Below are 18065 nucleotides of genomic sequence, written 5' to 3'. Positions count from 1 at the left end.
GGGAAATACCTCGATATTTTGGGGTGCAGCCTGAGGAAGGTGGGGTTTGAGGAGGGGAGGGGCTTCAATGGGGTAGAATGCCACAGAGTCCGCCTTCCACAGTGGCCATTTTCTCCAGGGGAACTGATCTCTGTCATCTGGAGATCGGTTGTAATCTCAGGAGATCTCCAGTCACCATCTGGAGGCTGGCAACTCTATAGATGAACCACAAATTTGTTAGCCTTTCCTAGTTGGGAAATGAGGGGAGAGCAAAAATGGGTGAGCAAGAAAGAGACCAAGCAGGGAGGCGTATGGTTGACCAACGGTCCTGAAACAGCATTCGGTTTACTGATAAAGCTCATTCACATGAGCGCGCAAACTGTAAAGGCAGACGGTAAGTGTTGTGAACACAAGCAGGAGTTCTGAACCTTCTTCTTTTAATAGGTCTGTCTTCACTCAAAAATGAACTGTATATCTTTGAACTCATGTGGGGGGGGGGAAAATCTGAAATCTCCCATAATAATAATAGACTTACTTGTTCATTTTTGAGGTTGTTTGTGCTCTAGTGTCTGACTCTGAAACTGATTGTTCTATATTACCAATTCTAAAATTCATGAACAGTTTTCCTTGTTGCCACAAGATTTTTTAATTATTAATTCACTGTCTTAGGTGAACCTAGGGTTGCCAACTTCAGGTGGCACATGGAGACCTTCTGGAGTTACAACTGATCTCCAGACAAGAGAGATCCGTACCTTTAGGAGCAAATGGCTGTTTTGGAGGGTGGGCTGTATGATTCAGATTCATTTATTAATACGGCAAATGCCATTAAAACATTCATATCAGCTACAGAATTTAAATTGGAGAATATACAGCAACTAAAACTATATGATATACGATTCATAGACAGTTTGTATAATTTAAACAGACTTCAAATTAATAAAACATTCTCCATTTTAAGTTGAGTTACCTAAACCCAGGGTTTATGTATTGATCAACAGATGGAGTATTATACATTTCAATGTTATATTTTAATGTTAGAGGAATGACTGGGTGCACCATAAGACAAGGCTTACGGTATGCATCGATGTATTTTTATAATGCTGGTCAAATGACCATAATAAATGGGGAAAAAACAACAACTGATTTTGAGATATGTAATGTAATTAGGAGCCCCGTGGCGCAGAGTGGTAAGCTGCAATACTGCAGTCCAAGCTCTGCTCACGACCTGAGTTCGATCCCAACGGAAGTGAGTTTCAGGTAGCCGGCTCAAGGTTGATTCAGCCTTCCATCCTTCTGAGGTCAGTAAAATGAGTACCCAGCTTGCTGGGGGTAAAGGGAAGTTGACTGGGGAAGGCACTGGCAAACCACCCCGTAAACAAAGTCTGCCTAGGAAACGTCGGGATGTGACATCACCCAATGGGTCAGGAATGACCCGGTGCTTCGCACAGGGGACCTTTACCTTTTTAATGAATGTATTTACTAAACTTGTACACAAAGACTTAACTGCTTACCCAGCTTTTCCCTTTCCCTCATCCTTTTTTATTCTGTACCCTAAAAAAATCCAATAATTTTTTTTTTTTAAGTTGAGTTACCAAGCTCCAGCTTTGTCTGACGGATCTTATATATTGCGGCACAGAATTTAGCTACTTGCTTCACCCTCTGGGCCTGATTCTTCCCACAGGAGACTCCTCAGTCTCCCTTCCTCAGAGCTATCCTTTATTAGATTAAGGAGAGAGGAAATTAGCTTGTATCAGACTTCCTGATAGAAAGAGCACCTGAAAAAAGACATGCGCAGTAGATTCAGCTTCGCCCGACTTGCAGGCAATATGTATGGCAATATACCCTGCTGAGGTCTCTCCCTAACCCAAACCCTGCCCTCCTCAGGCTCCACCCCCAAATCCCTTGGAATTTCTCAACCCAGACTTGGCTACCATAGAGGGACCAGACGCACAGGAAGGTACAACACCCAATCTTTTATCATTTAGGTGAGGGAAATTCATCAGGGGCAGCTTTTCCTGGGTGGCATGATGCACCTCCAAACTTCCTACCACCCAGTCATTAAATGCACAGACGTCTCTTGCATCTGGCCATCCCTACCTTATATAGGGTGGCCAACTCTGGTTTGGGAAATTCCTGGAGATTTAGGGACAAGGCATGTGGAGGGGGGAATATGGAGAGGGATTTCACCTTGAATCTATGGTGTACCATACAGTCTTCCCTCTGAAGATGCCACCTTCTCCAGGGGAACTCATCTATGTAGTCTGGAGATCAGTTGTAATTCCAGAAGAACTTCAGCGCACACTTTTGAGTACATATGAATAGGACTGGGGCTATGCATCAACAAAACTAACAGTGCAATTTATTGAAGAAGAAGAAGAGTTGTTTTTTTATATTCTGCCTTTCTCTGCCTGTAAGGAGTCTCAAACCGGCTTACAATCACCTACCCTTCCCCTCCCTATAATAGACACCTTGTGAGGTAGGTGGGGCTGAGAGAGTTCGGAAAGAACTGTGATTGGCCCAAGGTCACCCAGCTGGCTTCATGTGCAGGAGTGTGGAAACCATCCCGATTAGAGTCCGCTGCTCATGGGGAGGAGTGGGGAATCAAACCCGGTTCTCCAGATTAAAGTCCACTGCTGTTCACCACTTAAAAAGATTGTATCTCCTTCAACATCTAAAAAAGGGTTCATATGTTTGTTGACAAGATACATAATGGTTTAAATAGATCGAAATCCATGGTCCATTCAAAAACTGGTTAAATAGCAGCTGGTTAATCTAGTAAAATTCTGCAATCTAGGACAGGCACAAATAAACAACTAAATAAAAATTGACGTGCCTCCAATCATTTGGCTTTAAATCAACTGATAACGTTGATAATGTCTCATCAATTTTTAATTAATTAGATATTTATACCTCGCTTTCCTTCTCAATCAGGAGCCAAAGTGGCTTACAACTTCATTCTACCTTCTTCTGTTTTACTCTAGAAAAACAACCCTGTGAGGTTGGTTAAGCTGGGTGACTGGGCCAAGGCCACCCAGTGATCTTCCACGGCACGGTGAGAATTTGTACCTGTGTCTCCCAGATTTGAGTCTGACCACTACACCACACTGGCTCTCAACTAAACATCTGGCATCAAATAAACATCTTTAACTGGTTATCCACCTCAGTGTCAATATAGCTAAACGACTACATGGGTCATTTGCTACAACTCATACTGGAAACTGATATTCACTGTGGAGGTGAGGGACCTAAAATCTCAATCACCAAACTTAGAATGAGCAATTCAAATCTGAGCACGCAACAACTGCCTACCTGGATTTTGAGATCCTGATTCGAGCCAGTCTGCTGGCAGAAGACTTCAAAGAAATCAGCTACTCCCTCTTCCACCCACAGGAGAGTCACCGACGTCTGGGTCTTATTCACAGCAAAGAGTGATCTTGGAGGAGCCGGATCTGCGATCGAGAGAGGAATCCCTTTAGCTGCATCTTGTGGGCCTTCAGAGAGGCAAATGACGTGACTGAAGTTCTCTACTAAACTATTTGCAGTGGAGGCGTGCTTCTCTCTTCCCAAAGCACACTCAGCAATAAAGAGTTTGAGACAGGAAGACAAGCATGCTTTTCTTCTCCTTCCCTGTTTGCAACTTTCAATGCTTACTTCACTTCCTTTTTCAATACGCTGGGGATGGGGGAGTGGGCCAGAGCTCAGGAGCTTTAACCAGATGTATAATCTTTGCACAATTTTCTGACAGGGGAATTCTTGCGTGATCTGGAAGGACAGCCACACAACAAGGACCTTTATGCACCATAACAATGATGTTCCTTTATGGCATAGTGTAGGGATGCCAGCCTCCAGGTGGGGCCTGGGGACTACAGAGATCAGTTCCTCTGGAGAAAATGGATGCTTTGGAGGGTGGACTGTATGGCATTCTACTAGGGTTGCCAGTAGAGTTGCCAACCTCCAGGTACTGGAGAAGAAAAAGGCACCTCTATACTAATACCAAATAGGTTAGGAAAACGGTACAGGGACAACAGTCATGTACAAAAGGTGCAATTTATATAAGCTACTGAAGTGAAAACATATACAATATTGTACGTTGAAAAGTCAATCAAACTAAATAATGAAATGTTTTTTATGATTTTTATAAAAGCATTAACAGTGTGATAATTGTTCTGCACCTTTAAGATTCCAGTGGGCTAAAGGATAGCTTTGAGCATAATGGTGCTCTGCCCCTTTAAGACTCCAGCGTGCTGGTTAGCAATGGGAGCAATGACACACACCTGGGTTTTAATTATTTAGCTTGATTGACTTTTCAACCTTGTATGCTGCATTATGTGATGTACTTTGCTGACATCTTTTTGTAACCTGATTTATGCTTACCCTACGTGGGATGGTATCAAGTTTGTGTATGACAGCACACTTTTTGGAAGCAATATTTGTAAGTATATAGCTTTGTATTTTTGTTATTGTGAATAGCTTTAATCTTTAATAGTATAATTGAATGTACATTTTAACTAATAGGAAGGACTGAAGAAGCATTCCATATTATTGTAAATCTGAAACGGCCATATCCTATGGAAGATTGTGGCTTCTTATGAAATTTGTACACAGAAACTCCTATGGAAGTTTGTTGCTTCTTATGAAATTTTGTACACAGAAACTGGATTGCTACTGTTACTCTGTTGAGACTCCTGAAAATTACTGCGGCTCCTTGCTGTATAGATTGTACATATTGATTGTTAGTTTGTTGTGTGGTTACCTTGTTGAGTACAATATTGTACATGTTTTCACTTCAGTATCTTATATAAATTGCACCTTTTGTACATGACTGTTGCCCCTGCACTGTTTTCCTAACCACCAGGTACTAGCTGGAGATCTGCTATTACAACTGATCTCCTGTATGGTATTTGAATTACATATAGGTGGGAGATTTGTATGTATAATATTGAGTTGGTTTATGTCTAGCATTATAATTATAGTAAGAATATATAGTATAGGAATATCACCATTAAATGTGCAATCTTGATATGAAAACTTGGTAAAGATTATAATAGGTTGTTGATAGAACACAAGCCCTGGAGGTTGGCAAGCACAGAATTTTAGTCCAGGAAAGCCCTTGGGATTGGAAAACACTCTTTTCTCCAGGCAATTCCTGGAGGGTGGCAACAGAGAATTTTTTTCTCCAGGCCAGCCCTGGAGGCTGGGAACTGAATTTCCCCCCCTCAGGTTCGTCCAGGAGGGTAGTAACCACAGAACTTGTAACTTTGAATAGAAACTTGATTATGATTATAGTATGTTGTTTTTGCTAGAACACAAACCTCCAGGTACTAGAGATCTCCTGATATTACAACTGATCTCCAGCTGATAGAGATCAGTTCCCCTGAAGAAAATGGCCGCTTGGGCAATTGGACTCTATGGCATTGAAGTCCCTCCCCTCCCCAAACCCCACCCACCTCAGGCTCCGCCCCAAAAACCTCCTGCCGGTGGCGAAGAGGAACCTGGCAACCCTAGTTGCCAGCTCAGGGTTGGTAAATACCTGCAGATTTTGGGGGTGGAGCCTGAGGAGGGTAGGGTTTGGGTGGGGGACTTCAATGTGGTATAATGCCATCGAGTCCACCTTCCCAAACGGCCATTTTCTCCAGGTGATCTCTGTTGAATGGAGATCAGTTGTCATCCCAGGAGATCTCCAGCCACCACCGGGTTTCACAGTGGATACCAGCATACAAATAGGATCCCATAAAGGTATGACATAATGGGACAAGGTCTTTATTTAGGAGAGTCACATTATTAATTTTATAGTTGTATTATTCATTGCCTTGTATAATTCTAGAAAAACCGGTGGCGTACTTAACAAGCATCATAGCCAAATGGCTTATTCATAATTCAGCTCAAAATTGCTAGATGTGATCACCGCATCCACGTTTGAGTGGCTGATGAAGGCATTGAAACAGGAAAATATCCACCGGGAACCTGTTCCGCACACCGGATGATCATATTGTAAGACCTTGCTTCAATATATGAGCTGTATTTACCTTTATTATTTATGAGCTGTAAAAAAGATTTCTTACGCGGCTTTTCTTATGTGTGAAAGTAACACTACTATTGAAATTATTACTGATGTTAAATACCATTTATTTGTTTAAATATAGTTGAATGATTGAAAGTACAACCTTGTACATTTGTTATACATTAGATTTTATTGACTGCCAGATGCTGAATTTTTTTGACTACCACCTTGGAGATTGGCAACCTTACATTATACTCTGCTGAGCTTGTTTCCCCCCCGCCCGCAAACCTCACCCTTCCAAGGCTCCGTCCCCAAATCTCCAGGAATTTCCCAACCTGTAGCTGGCAACTCTAAGGGGAAACAAATCTCTGTAGTTGGGAGATCTGTTGTGATTCCAGGAGATCTCCACACCCCAACTGGAGGGTGGCGATCCTAGAAGGAGAGAAGGAAGCAGGAAAAGGGGAGAGGATATGGGGGCTTTCGGGAAAGGGAAAGAGGAAATAGTGGGGGAGGAGAAATGAGATGACTCCCGCAAGTCCTTGTGGGTTCCCTTGTTCTATATAAATGTCGTTCCTGATTTCTTGTCTACTTTCAGACTGCAAGGACCGCTTCCTTTGTCTTAGCTGACGATTGAAACATTAAACCTTTTATACACAGTGAGCTGACCACTCCCCCAGCAAGTACCCCTTCTAACATACCTGTCTCCCCATGCCTATTCTGCTCATCAGTAATTTCAGCTCTAGACCTCTCATCCTTTATTCCCTTGTTCCCAGTGTCTATCGGTATACTAATTTGCTTCCCATTTATATAAGTGCCTCTCGTGGGGTTCTCATTTGTCACTGATAGCTTTAGTTTTATTCACATTTATTTTAGACAGTAGTTCTAAAAAAAACCAAATGTCTTCTGTTAACATGCTGTAACTTCAGTTCTACATCTGCTGCTATTGCAGTATCAGCAGCAAAATAGCCATTTCCTTCCCTCTTGCTTGAATCCACTACAGGGTTCCCCCCCCCCCGTTTTATTAATTGCATCCTCTATAAATATTTTAAACAGTACAGGGGACATGGACCTTTTTACTGGTTTTGGCTCATTGCTGACTATCATGCACTCTAATGCCATTTCCCTCATAGTCTGTTCTAGTCTTCTGGAAATACATTAAGCTTTTTTATTCCAGATAACTGTTGAAGGCTTTTTGTAGGTCAATAACTTTTCTATCAATACGTTTCCCAATTTCTAGCCTTCTCTCTGCCAATATCGTTTGCAGGACGGCCTCTCTTGTTCTTCTTTGTTCCTTCACACCAACAATCCTCTTGTGATGGTTTATTTTATTTTATTTTGAGTTTGGTAAAATGGATTGGCTGATTCGCCCCCCCCCCCCAAAAAAAAGCTTCAACAAATCCATCTAATTAAACGTGGCCTTTTAGCTTTTCTTTAAAATATAATCTTCGGTCCCCTACTGGGTCTAACAGGCTTATAACATGGATTCCTCTCCTCCACTGTGAGCACAAAGATTACTGCGTGCTTTCTCGGCTCACAGCTTTGGAAGTGACCTCAGTGTATCGACTGGTGAGACTTGATCAACTGCTGGTTATTGTATTTTCAATTGGACGTGGGGTTGCCAGGTTCTCTCTGGCCACTGATAGGGGATGGGGTTGCCACCTCTAGGTTGGGAAATTCCTGGAGATTTGGGGGTGGAGCCTGGGGGAGGACAGGGACCTCAGCAAGGTCATTTTGGTTAACCTCAATGAAAAGTATCACGTGGCTTTTGTTTTTGGATTTCTCTTTGGACTAATGCAATGAATTATACTCTCTTAATCTCCCAGTCCAACTTCTCACCATGGTATAAACAGTTTAAAAGGGATCATGTCAGAGCATCCTACCTGGTCAATATCCCCTTTCATAACCTCAGAATAGCATTTACCTCTCTCCGGTTTCAAACCATGCCAACAGCTTGGATAGCTGGATGTTACTCCCGAACACCACGGGCCTCTCGCCTATGTATTTGTGGAGCCACTCCAGAGGACCTAACTTACTGTACCTTATTCTGTCCTCTTTACAAGGAGGACAGACTTAAATTCCTCGGAGCGATTCTAAAGGGCGATTCTAAAGAATCTTTCTCCAGATTCAGAGAAGCTGCTCTTTCTCCTATCAGACGCCGATCCTGATGTTCCCTACAAAGTGTCACTCTTTGCTTCAGCAGCTAAGAAAATCCGAGCTAAAGCTGTTTCTAATCAGGGAACGTAACATATCGAAATACTAGTTCCTTGTGGGTCGGACTGTTTTAAAGTTATTTTAATGTTATTTTATGGTTTTTGATGTTATTTTAATGTTTTGTATGATTGATTGTGTTGGCCTTCGGCCACAGACAATAAACTTTATCACTAAAATGGAATTATGCTCTCTATTCTTAATAGATTATATTTGTTAAAACGGATACGAATAGAAGAAAACAGGGTTGTGACCTCAATTATACCACTTACACTTTCTCATATTGATAGTTTCGTTTTTTTAAAAAAAAAATCCTTGCTCAATTTTCCTAAATTGAACTAGCTGTAGCAACCTTTCCAAAGTGTGAGTAGCCATTAAAATTGCCAAATCTGGATTAGGAAAATCCTAGAGATTTAGGGGTGAAGCCTGGGGAGGGCAAGGTTTGAGAAGGGGAGGGACCTCAGCGAGGTATAATGCCATAGGCCATTTATGCAGGGTCGATTTTGATGCTTGCTCAAAGCTCCTTTTTTAAATCTGACCTTTAAAATGCGTATTCACGGTCCCAATGCAAGAGGAGACAGTCAAAACAAATTCCATCCCCCCACTCGCTTGCTCCTTCATTTGCACAGCCATTAGCAAACGTCATTTGCATAGCTAACCCACGGCTGTGATACTTCATGCTTCCTTGAGTGGATGCTTCGAGGTGAGGACGGAGCAAATAAAAAAGGTCACATTAAAGGGGCTCTTAAGAAATGTGAAGCAGATGTGCACTGGCTTCGCAGTGACTTCTGGAATGATGGTTCAGTGTCAAGAACTCAAAAAAAATATGCAGGGCAGTTCAGCCAAGCATAAACGGCCATTGAGTCCACCCTCCAAAGCAGTCATTTTCTCTGTCATGATCTCTGTTACCTGGAGGTCAGTTGTGATTCTGGGAGGCCCGACCTGGAGGCTGGCAACTGCAGTGCTCACACTGACTATGACTCATGACTCAAGAGTGTGACTTACCAATTTTCACAAGTTGTAGTGCTGAGGTGTTGCTCCCTGTCTCAGTGCAAGCAGTTACGGAGAGGTTGTAGATGTCTCCCGGAGGCACATTCAGGACCGCAGTCATAACATTGCGTGTCACCTACAACAGTCAGTGAACACATGAATGCATGAAGCTGCCGTACACTGAATCAGACCCTTGGTGCATCAAAGTCAGTATTGTCTAAGACCTGCAGCGACTCTCCAGGGTCTCAGGCAGAGGTCTTTCACATCACCTACTTGCCTTGTCCCTTTAACTGGAGATGCCGGGGATTGAACCTGGGACCTTCTGCATGCCAAACAGAGGCTCTACCACTGAGCCACAGCTAGGGTTGCCAGGTCCCTCTTCGCCATCGGAGGGAAATTTTGAGGGCGGGGCCTGAGGAGGGCGGGGTTTGGGGAGAGAAGGGACTTCAATGCCATAGAGTTAAATTGCCAAAGCTGCCATTTTTCTCCAGGTGATCTGATCTCTATCGGCTGGAGATCAGTTGTAATAGCAGGAGATCTCCTGCTACTACCTGGCAGTTGGCAGCCCTAGCCACAGCCCCTCCCCTTTTGAACCAAATGGGGTTAAACATGATCCACACAGGGGACTCTGCAACATGGAAGACCACAATAAGAATGATGGCTCTCATAATCTGGGTGGGAGAATTGATAGGAAATGGAAATGAGTTATTTTTCTGCCCTGGCTTCTTCAGGAGATCTGAAGATGTTGCAGGCGTTCTGAAGATGTTTAAAAAGCTGGGTTAAAAATCTGCTCATCATAAACACGCGAATTCTTCTTGCCACACTGCATCCATGACAGTCACCCCTTCTGAGTATTATTAATGAGGTCTACAAGTGGTTAGAGCACAGGGTTTGCAACGGCCTGTCATCTACCTTCTGGCCTCCTCATACTAAGTGCCCACCATCTGTTTTACAGGGGAGCGCATGAAGATCCCTGTATGTAGCCATAGTCAAAGCTCCCCATGGCGGATACAAGTAGGAAGGGAGCATTGACTCCTGGAAGCTTATACTCTGTAAATCTGTAAGGTGCTATTGGACTCAAATCTTGCTCTTCTCTTACAGGCCAACATGGCTACCCACGTGCAACTATATGCATAGCCATGTGTTTGCAACTGTATGTGGACTAGAATTAATGGCAAATAAAAGGTGGGGGGTTTAGCATTCTCCTTTTCTCTCTCCTGGCACCCTCTGAGCCGAAGTCATCTGCTGAAGCTTGAGGGTGAGGGATTCAAAACAGATAAAAGGAAATATTCCTTCACACAACGCACAATTAAATTGTGGAACTCCCTGCCCCAGGATGCGGTGATAGCTGCCAACTCGGAAGGCTTTAAGAGGGGAGTGGACATGTTCATAGAGGAGGGGGCTATCCATGGCTACTAGTCAAAATGAATACCAGTCATGATGCGGACCTATTCTCTCCAGGATCAAAGGAGCATTATTATCTTAGGTGCTGTGGGACACAGGCAGGATGGTGCTGCTACAGTCGTCTTGTTTGTGGGCTTCGTAGAGGCACCTGGTTGGCCACTGTGTGAACAGACTGCTGGACTTGATAAACCTCGGTGTGATCCAGCATGGCTTTTCTTATGTTCTTATGAACCATCAGCTATCAACCAATCAACTCATCAAATCCAGCTTGGGAAAAGTGAAAGGGCTGGTTGTAGCTGGAACAAGGGCTGGTCGTAGCTGGTACTGGTGCGGCCCTCAGTCCCTGATCGATTTGGCTTCCTGTAAGTTGTGCTGTACTCAACCCATCAAAGAGGAACTCCTCCACAGGTCATGGCTGTTCAGAGAACCTAAGAAGCCGGTGCAGTACATAAGGTCCGCCACAACTCAAAGGACAATAGGCTGTCTGTCCCCTTTCCTCAGTTATCCGCTCCTCGACTATGGCCTGTTATACAGGGACGTTCCCCCATGGTCACTCCGACTGACTGCTTCAAGGCTTTGTTTTGCATGCCTTTCCCGCCTGTCAGAGATCACCTCGCTCCCCACCCCTGCGCATGTTTAGCTCGCATTTTCCAGATTCTAGCTAAAACAGCATCTGGAAAACACGGGCAAAACGCACGGGGAGAGCGAGGCGACCTCTGACAGGCGGAAAGGCACGCACCATTAAAAAGAAGCCCTGAAGCAATCGGCAAGGGTGACCGCGGAGGAACATCCCTGCATAAAAGGCCTCTCAGTCCCGATTCTGTCTGCCCAATCCTTTCCTCACCCAACTGTGACTCTCTGTCTTCAACTTCCCATTCTTGTCATGTTTCCTATAGTGGTGGGAGCCAAAGAAACAATTCAGAGTGGTGACGTAAACTCTTCAAAAGTTCAAATAAGGACCAAGTAAAAACAATGATGTGTCAGTGACAGATACCAGTACATCTTGGAGGTTTTTATGCCTTCCTCTGGGCAAAAAGCAGGGGCCACTGGAGGAATGGGGGGACGTAGTCGTGAATTTCCTGCACTGTGCAAAGGGTTGGACTAGATTACCCTTGAGGCCCTTTCCAGCTCTATGTTTCTATATGGGCCAGCCCAGGTAAATCTATACATATCTTTCTATCTGTGCATAAGAGTTGGTTGAGGATATGAAATGTTTATGGGAGGAAAAAAACAGCAAAAGCCAAAATCAGGTCCCTCTCCAGCTTATCCGTCATGAGTTTTGCTTGTCTGACTGCAGCGGTAAGCAAAGGAAGATACAGACAAGGTGTGCGCTTACACTCTTTTTGATCTTTTTCTTCCCTTCTGCTATAACCATCCAGTGGAGCATCCTAGAATGAGAAAGGTCTGTGTCGTCATCTCCGTACATCCAGCTGACGTAGAGAAGGCTATTGAAATATTCGACAGAGGTGATTACCGGAGCCACCGGAGCTATCAGGAAGAAAAAGAGAAGCGTCACAAATGGAATCCACATTATTACTTTTCTTAAATTATCGTTGGTGTTTTCTCTGTCCTTTCCCCCCCCCCAAGCGAGTGCTTTGTAATTAGGGTTGCCGAGTGCCAGATGGTGGCCAATTCACCTGGCTGCCTGCCGACCAGCTGAGGGTCGGTGGGCAACGCGTGCACGCGCACCTGCCCGCCACACCACTTCCGGTTTACACCTGGAAGCGCCGCATTGCAAGGGGCCATTTACCACTCAAACTCCCAGTTTGAGTGGAAAAAGTTCCCAATGTCAGGTTGTCTGTAAACACCTTGCTTCGCCTTGACTCCAAGGCTGTTTGCTGGCTCAGCTGCCAAATTGCTTTGCTTAGCTTAGCTTCCCAGGGTCAGAACTCCGTGGGAGCTTGGCATTTCCAGCCAGCTTCTGTAATCATGATGTGACTGTGGTTTTGTGTCTGTAATACTCCATATAACCAAGTGTACTCCCTTCCCCCTCCGTTCCTGCCTTTTGATCTCTAAGCTCTGCATACCTGTCTCAATAAACCAACTCTTTTGGACTTTTGTCTCTGGTTATGGCTATTGGATTTTGATACAAACAAGTGCTTACACCCTTGCGATGCGGCACTTTTTGATGTAAACCAGAAGTGATGCGATCACATTGGTGCAACTGCGCGCACGATCTTTGCCTCCCCTCTGCCCCAAAAACCTCCCACCGGAGGAGAGGGGAGACCTGGCAACCCTATTTGTAATGTTTATTCCCTGTGAACCAGGAGGAAAGGTGGGATACAAATATCTTAATAAATAAATAAACGACTCCGTGAAACAGGCAAGGCTGCATGCATTGTGGTTGTGGACTACGGTTGCCAACCTCCGGGTACTAGCTGGAGATCTCCTGCTGTTACAGCCGATCTCCAGCTGATAAAGATCAGATCACGTGGAGAAAAATGGCCGCTTTGGCAATTGGACTCTATGACATTGAAGTCCCTCCCCAAACCCCGCCCTCCTCAGGCTCCACCCCAAAAATCTCCAGTTATTTCCCAACCCAGAGCTGGCAACCCTATTGTGGACCCAACGCCAAGGGGGAGGGGAGATAGCAAGGCTAACCCACACGACAGGCAAGGTACCACTGACACCATCTTGGCGTTGGAATGGCCTCAACTTTATTCATTACGGCAGCCACAGTCCTGGTGTAGCATAGGGCAATGGATCCTGGCATCAACAGACCTGCCATCCAGCTGATGGGCATATCACACCCCACCCTTCCTGCCGAGGGATACCATGGATGGCAGGATGTGGGGTTTCACATGGTGGCAAGCCACTCTGCGGTTTCCCCTGCCACTTGAGACCGAGGCTGCCCTGACAGCCCCTGAGCTGGGCATGTCCCCTAAAAGCCCTCACCCCAAAATCCCTTCAGGGGGTCCCCAAAGGTCATGCAAATGGGCATGTAGGCCGTGCTCCCCGCGAAAATGGATCTGGCCGAACCCTGATACCACCACAATGCAGTTGTGGCAAAGAATTAACGCGACAACACACACTATAAAATGAGCCGCCCGAAATAAAATGAACCTATAAATAACACGGCGGTGGGAGGAGCTACAAGGCCAACTTTGACTCGGCACCTGGCTGGGCGGACCAGAGGGAAGACTCCCCAGAGTCCCGCCCCAGCCACGCCAATCCGGTGCCAGATTGGCCAGGCCAGGGGAGGGAGATTCCAAAGGTCTGCACTGCCACGGAGGCCCCTGGGAACGCCGCCCAGTTGCACCACCAACAGCCAGTCAGCCCTAACACCCAGGTCGCTCTCCCACCACGCTGAGAGCCAGCGTGGTGTAGTGGTTAAGAGCGGTGGTTTGGAGTGGTGGAGTCTGATCTGGAGAACCGGCTTTGATTCCCCAACTCCTCCACATGAGCGGCGGAGGCTAATCTGGTGAACTGGATTTGTTTCCCCGCTCCTACACACAAAGCCAGCTGGGTGATCTTGGGCTAGTCACATTCTCTCAGCCCCAGCCACCTCACAGGGTGTCTGTTGTGGGGAGGGGAAGGGAAGGTGATTGTAAGCTGGTTTGAGTCTCCGTTAAGTGGCAGAGAAAGTCGGCATATAAAAAACTACTCTTCTTCAACTTTTCTTCTTCTTCTACCTACCCCCATGGGGCCCAGGGGTGCATTCTATCTGCAGTGACAGAATAACTGTGTAAGAGGACAGCGTTTGGAATTCAGAGCTCAGTATCTTGGAAGTCTTTTCATTTGTTTAAAAAATCAAGTTCCTAGCCCCTGTTGCTGATGCAAGATGAGCCAAGAGGTAAAAGCGTAAGCAGTGTTTGGTGAATACTCAAGTGCTGGTGGAAATAAGCAGACTTTCTAGTAAAAGGGGGTAGTGCTTGTTCAATACTTTTTTGTTCCTTCCTACAGCTCTTAGCCCAACACTGGCATCCACGGGACTCTGCCAGATATATTCATGGCTTAAGGGGTTGATAAGAAATCTCAATTAATAGTGTGCAGTATCCCTGTGGGGAAACAGCTTAGCATCTCCACAGTCCTGCAGTGTAAGTAATTTCAACATGGCTCAGGAGAGATTGCCTGATAATTCAGGAAAGTAGCTCAGTTTACTGAGCCCAATTCCAAGCTGGGTGCAAAAAACCAAATTATTCCACTGCCACCTTCAGGAGCAAAGAACTGTGGAAAAAATAATAGAAGAAAAAGAGTTGGTTTTTATACCCCAATTTACTCTACCTTTAAGGAGTCTCAAAGAGGCTTACAATCATCTTCTGTTTCTCTCCCCACAACAGACACCTTGTGAGGTAGGTGGGTCTGAGAGAGTTCAGAGAGAACTGTGACTAGACCAAAGTCACCCAGCAGGCTTCATGTGGAGGACTAGGCAATCAAACCCGGTTCGCTAGATTAGAGTCCACCGCTCCTAACCACTATGCCACGCTCGCTTACGAAATTTGTTGGTTTGATCTAGTTTTTAAACTCTTCTGCCTTTTTGTCTTTCTTAAAATGAAGTCGTAATCCCCGTTTAAATATTGTTTGATTTTTATCAGTTTATGACATAAGCCACTTACACAGCTCCAGATACAAATTTAACCACAAATGAAGACATGGATGCATACAACACTCAGGGGCTACACATCTCTGTTTAGCTCTGAGCAGCCAAACATTAAGGCTCTAGGACTATGTTTAACCACAAGATGTCATGGTTGCTCTGATATATCTGTCTGGGAAGCACAAACTCTTATTGTGTTGCCCTCATGCCTGACGTTACCCTTTAACTATTGTACCAAGTTGGTTTACTGAAGCTCAGCTCACGTATATTACATTAAAAAGGTGACATAAAATGACTACGGGAGAATTACTCAACTTTAAGGTTGACAATGAGGAAACTGAAATTGTTGAAGACTTTCTATTCCTTGGCTGCATCATCAACCAAAAGGGAGACTGCAGCCAAGAAAGCAGAAGGAGGCTGAGACTGGGAAGGGCAGCCATGAAGGAGTTAGGAAAGATTTTTAAGTATAAGGATGTGTCACTGGCCACCAAGATCAGGTTAATTCATGCCATTGTATTCGCTATTACTATGTATGGGTGTGAAAGCTGGACATTGAAGAAAACTGATAGGAAGAAAGTAGATTCCTTTGAAATGTGGTGTTGGAGGAGAGTGTTACGGATACCGTGGACTGCTAAAAAGACAAATCAGTGGGTTATAGATCAAATCAAGCCTGAACTGACCCTAGAAGCTAAAATGATGAAACTGAGGCTGTCGTACTTTGGTCACATTATGAGAAGACAAGAGTCACTGGAAAAGACAATCACGCTAGGAAAAGTTGAAGGCAGCAGGAAAAGAGGAAGACCCAACTGGAGATGGAATGACTCTATGGCCCAAAATTTGCCAGACCTGAGCAAGGCTGTTAAAGATAGGGTGTTTTGGAGGACATTGATTCATAGGGTCACCATGAGTCGGAAGCAACTTGACAGCACTTCTCTCTCTCTCACACACACACACAAAATGAGCTTGGCAAACAAGAAAGAAAGAGAGTGCTCTGACAACAGGCAAAAAATGGGGTGGGGGGGACAAGTCTTTTGGAACTGTTTGCCAGAAGGGCAGTTTGAAGGACAACGTGTCATTTGTAAATGAAAAATGGTGGCTTTTGAATTTGGCATTCCTCAAAAAGCTTATTGAGGTCTCCTCAGCTAGATGAGCAGTAGCGGCATCTCTGAGAGAAATCCTGTCCACCGCTGTTGGTATTTCCCTGCAATACCCAGAGAGATTCACCTCAGCCTAACCTTCAAACTACATCTGACATTTGGGGATCTATAATCAGATCCTCTGGCGTGACATCTGGCCTCAGAAAACCAATCACAGTGGGGCTGATATGGATTGGGGCCATGGTATGGGGGAGGCGTTTAACTGTTCCCCCTGCACCTGCTCTCCAACTTGAAATTGCTCTCTCAGCTGTGGTTAAGCCTGGGAAGAAGGAAATGAAAAGAGACGCTCATGGTGCTCCCGTCTGTTTCCCTCGCCAGGGCTCAAAAACGCGGAGGCAGTTTTGATCACAGATTCTGCGCAGAGGGAAGAGTTAAAAACCCCATGCTGCCCCACACAGCAGCTTTTTTAGTCTAAAATGCACACTGGGGGATCCGGTAGCAGAACCCCAGTGAGAAAATGATCTCCAAGTGCCTTTATTTTTAGCAGGAAATGAAAACTCTCTCTCTCTTTTATGACCTTAAGCAGATGATGAGAGGGAGGGCATCTTGGCCATCTTCTGGGAATGGAGTAGGGGTCAATGGGGGTGTAGGGGGGGAGGTAGTTGTGAATTTCCCATATTGTGCAGGGGGTGGGACTAGATGACCCTGGTGATCCCTTCCAACTCTATCATTCATTCATTCATTCATTCACTTTCTCTCTCTCTCTCACGCTCAAACATCTGTTCTTTATAAGCTCTCAGGAGAGCCACAACAACAGCATTACCTTCACACCGCGCAAGCTGCTCTGGAGACAAACAATGCATAAAAACGACTGCCACAGAGACACGAAGGAAATATTATTACTGTCTAAAGAATACCGAATGTCATCTGGTGGTTTCTTGGATACCAGATGCTCCCTTTTTATGTCCCCTTATATGGCATCAGACAGGGCCAATAGTAAGCAAATAGTGCCGTAGAGGTTTTTTTTTTTCTCTTTATTGATCCTGTACAGACTTCAAAAAGAATAAGAGGAGCTTTGGATGTTTGGACTAGGAAGGAGCAACAGGTACATATAACTCGCATTTCCTGTCCTCCGCTCATCCTTCAGTGCCGTCCTAAGCAAAGGTATAACTCTGGTTAGGATTGCACTGTTCGTAATGTATCTTTAAGGTTGCCAATAGGGTTGCCAGGCCCGTCTTTGCCACCGGCGGGAGGTTTTTGCGGCGGAGCCTGAGGAGGGTGGGGTTTGGGGCGGGGAGGGACTTCAGTGCCATAGAGTCCAATTCCCAAAGTGGCCATTTTCTCCAGGTGAACTGATCTCTATCAGCTGGAGATCAGTTGTAATAGCAGGAGATCTCCAGCTAGGACCTGGCGGTTGGCAACCCTATGTCTGGAGATCAGTTGTAATAGTGGGAGATCTCCACCCACCACCTGGAGGCTGGCAACCCTACCTTGAACTATGGTAGCAGAAAAGGGCAAGAGTCCAGTAGCACCTTAAAGACTAACAAAAATATTTTCTGGTAGGGTATGAGCTTTTGTGAGCCACAGCTCACTTCTTCAGATACAGCTAGAATGTGAATCCATTCTAGCTGTATCTGAAGAAGTGAGCTGTGGCTCACGAAAGATCATACCCTACCAGAAAATATTTTTGTTAGTCTTTAAGGTGCTACTGGCCTCTTGCCCTTTTCTACTACTGCAGCCAGACTAACACGGCTACCCACTGTGGATTGAACTATGGTGTGAGAGCCACCGGCCAGGAAAAGGATGTCAGGAAAAGGGGATATGCCTGACTGCATTTCTGAACGCAGGC

The 18065-nt window shown here is 45.1% G+C and overlaps 1 protein-coding gene across 1 annotated transcript in view; it reads right to left on the bottom strand.

Moving 5' to 3' along the window:
• Positions 1 to 18065, bottom strand: part of PTPRO (protein tyrosine phosphatase receptor type O) — a 117984-nt gene that overhangs the window by 42627 nt on the left and 57292 nt on the right. The window contains exons 12-14 of the mRNA XM_056846600.1: positions 11919 to 12070; positions 9194 to 9314; positions 3289 to 3428 (exon numbers count right to left, since the gene is read on the bottom strand). Coding sequence (XP_056702578.1) covers positions 3289 to 3428; positions 9194 to 9314; positions 11919 to 12070 — 413 coding nt within the window. The remainder of the gene's footprint in view (positions 1 to 3288; positions 3429 to 9193; positions 9315 to 11918; positions 12071 to 18065) is intronic.

The sequence above is a fragment of the Euleptes europaea genome, chromosome 3 (genome assembly GCF_029931775.1).
Source record: "Euleptes europaea isolate rEulEur1 chromosome 3, rEulEur1.hap1, whole genome shotgun sequence".
Classification (NCBI taxonomy): domain Eukaryota; kingdom Metazoa; phylum Chordata; class Lepidosauria; order Squamata; family Sphaerodactylidae; genus Euleptes; species Euleptes europaea.
Note: the sequence above shows the minus strand (reverse complement) of the source record. Positions and strands in the feature narration are given on the sequence as shown.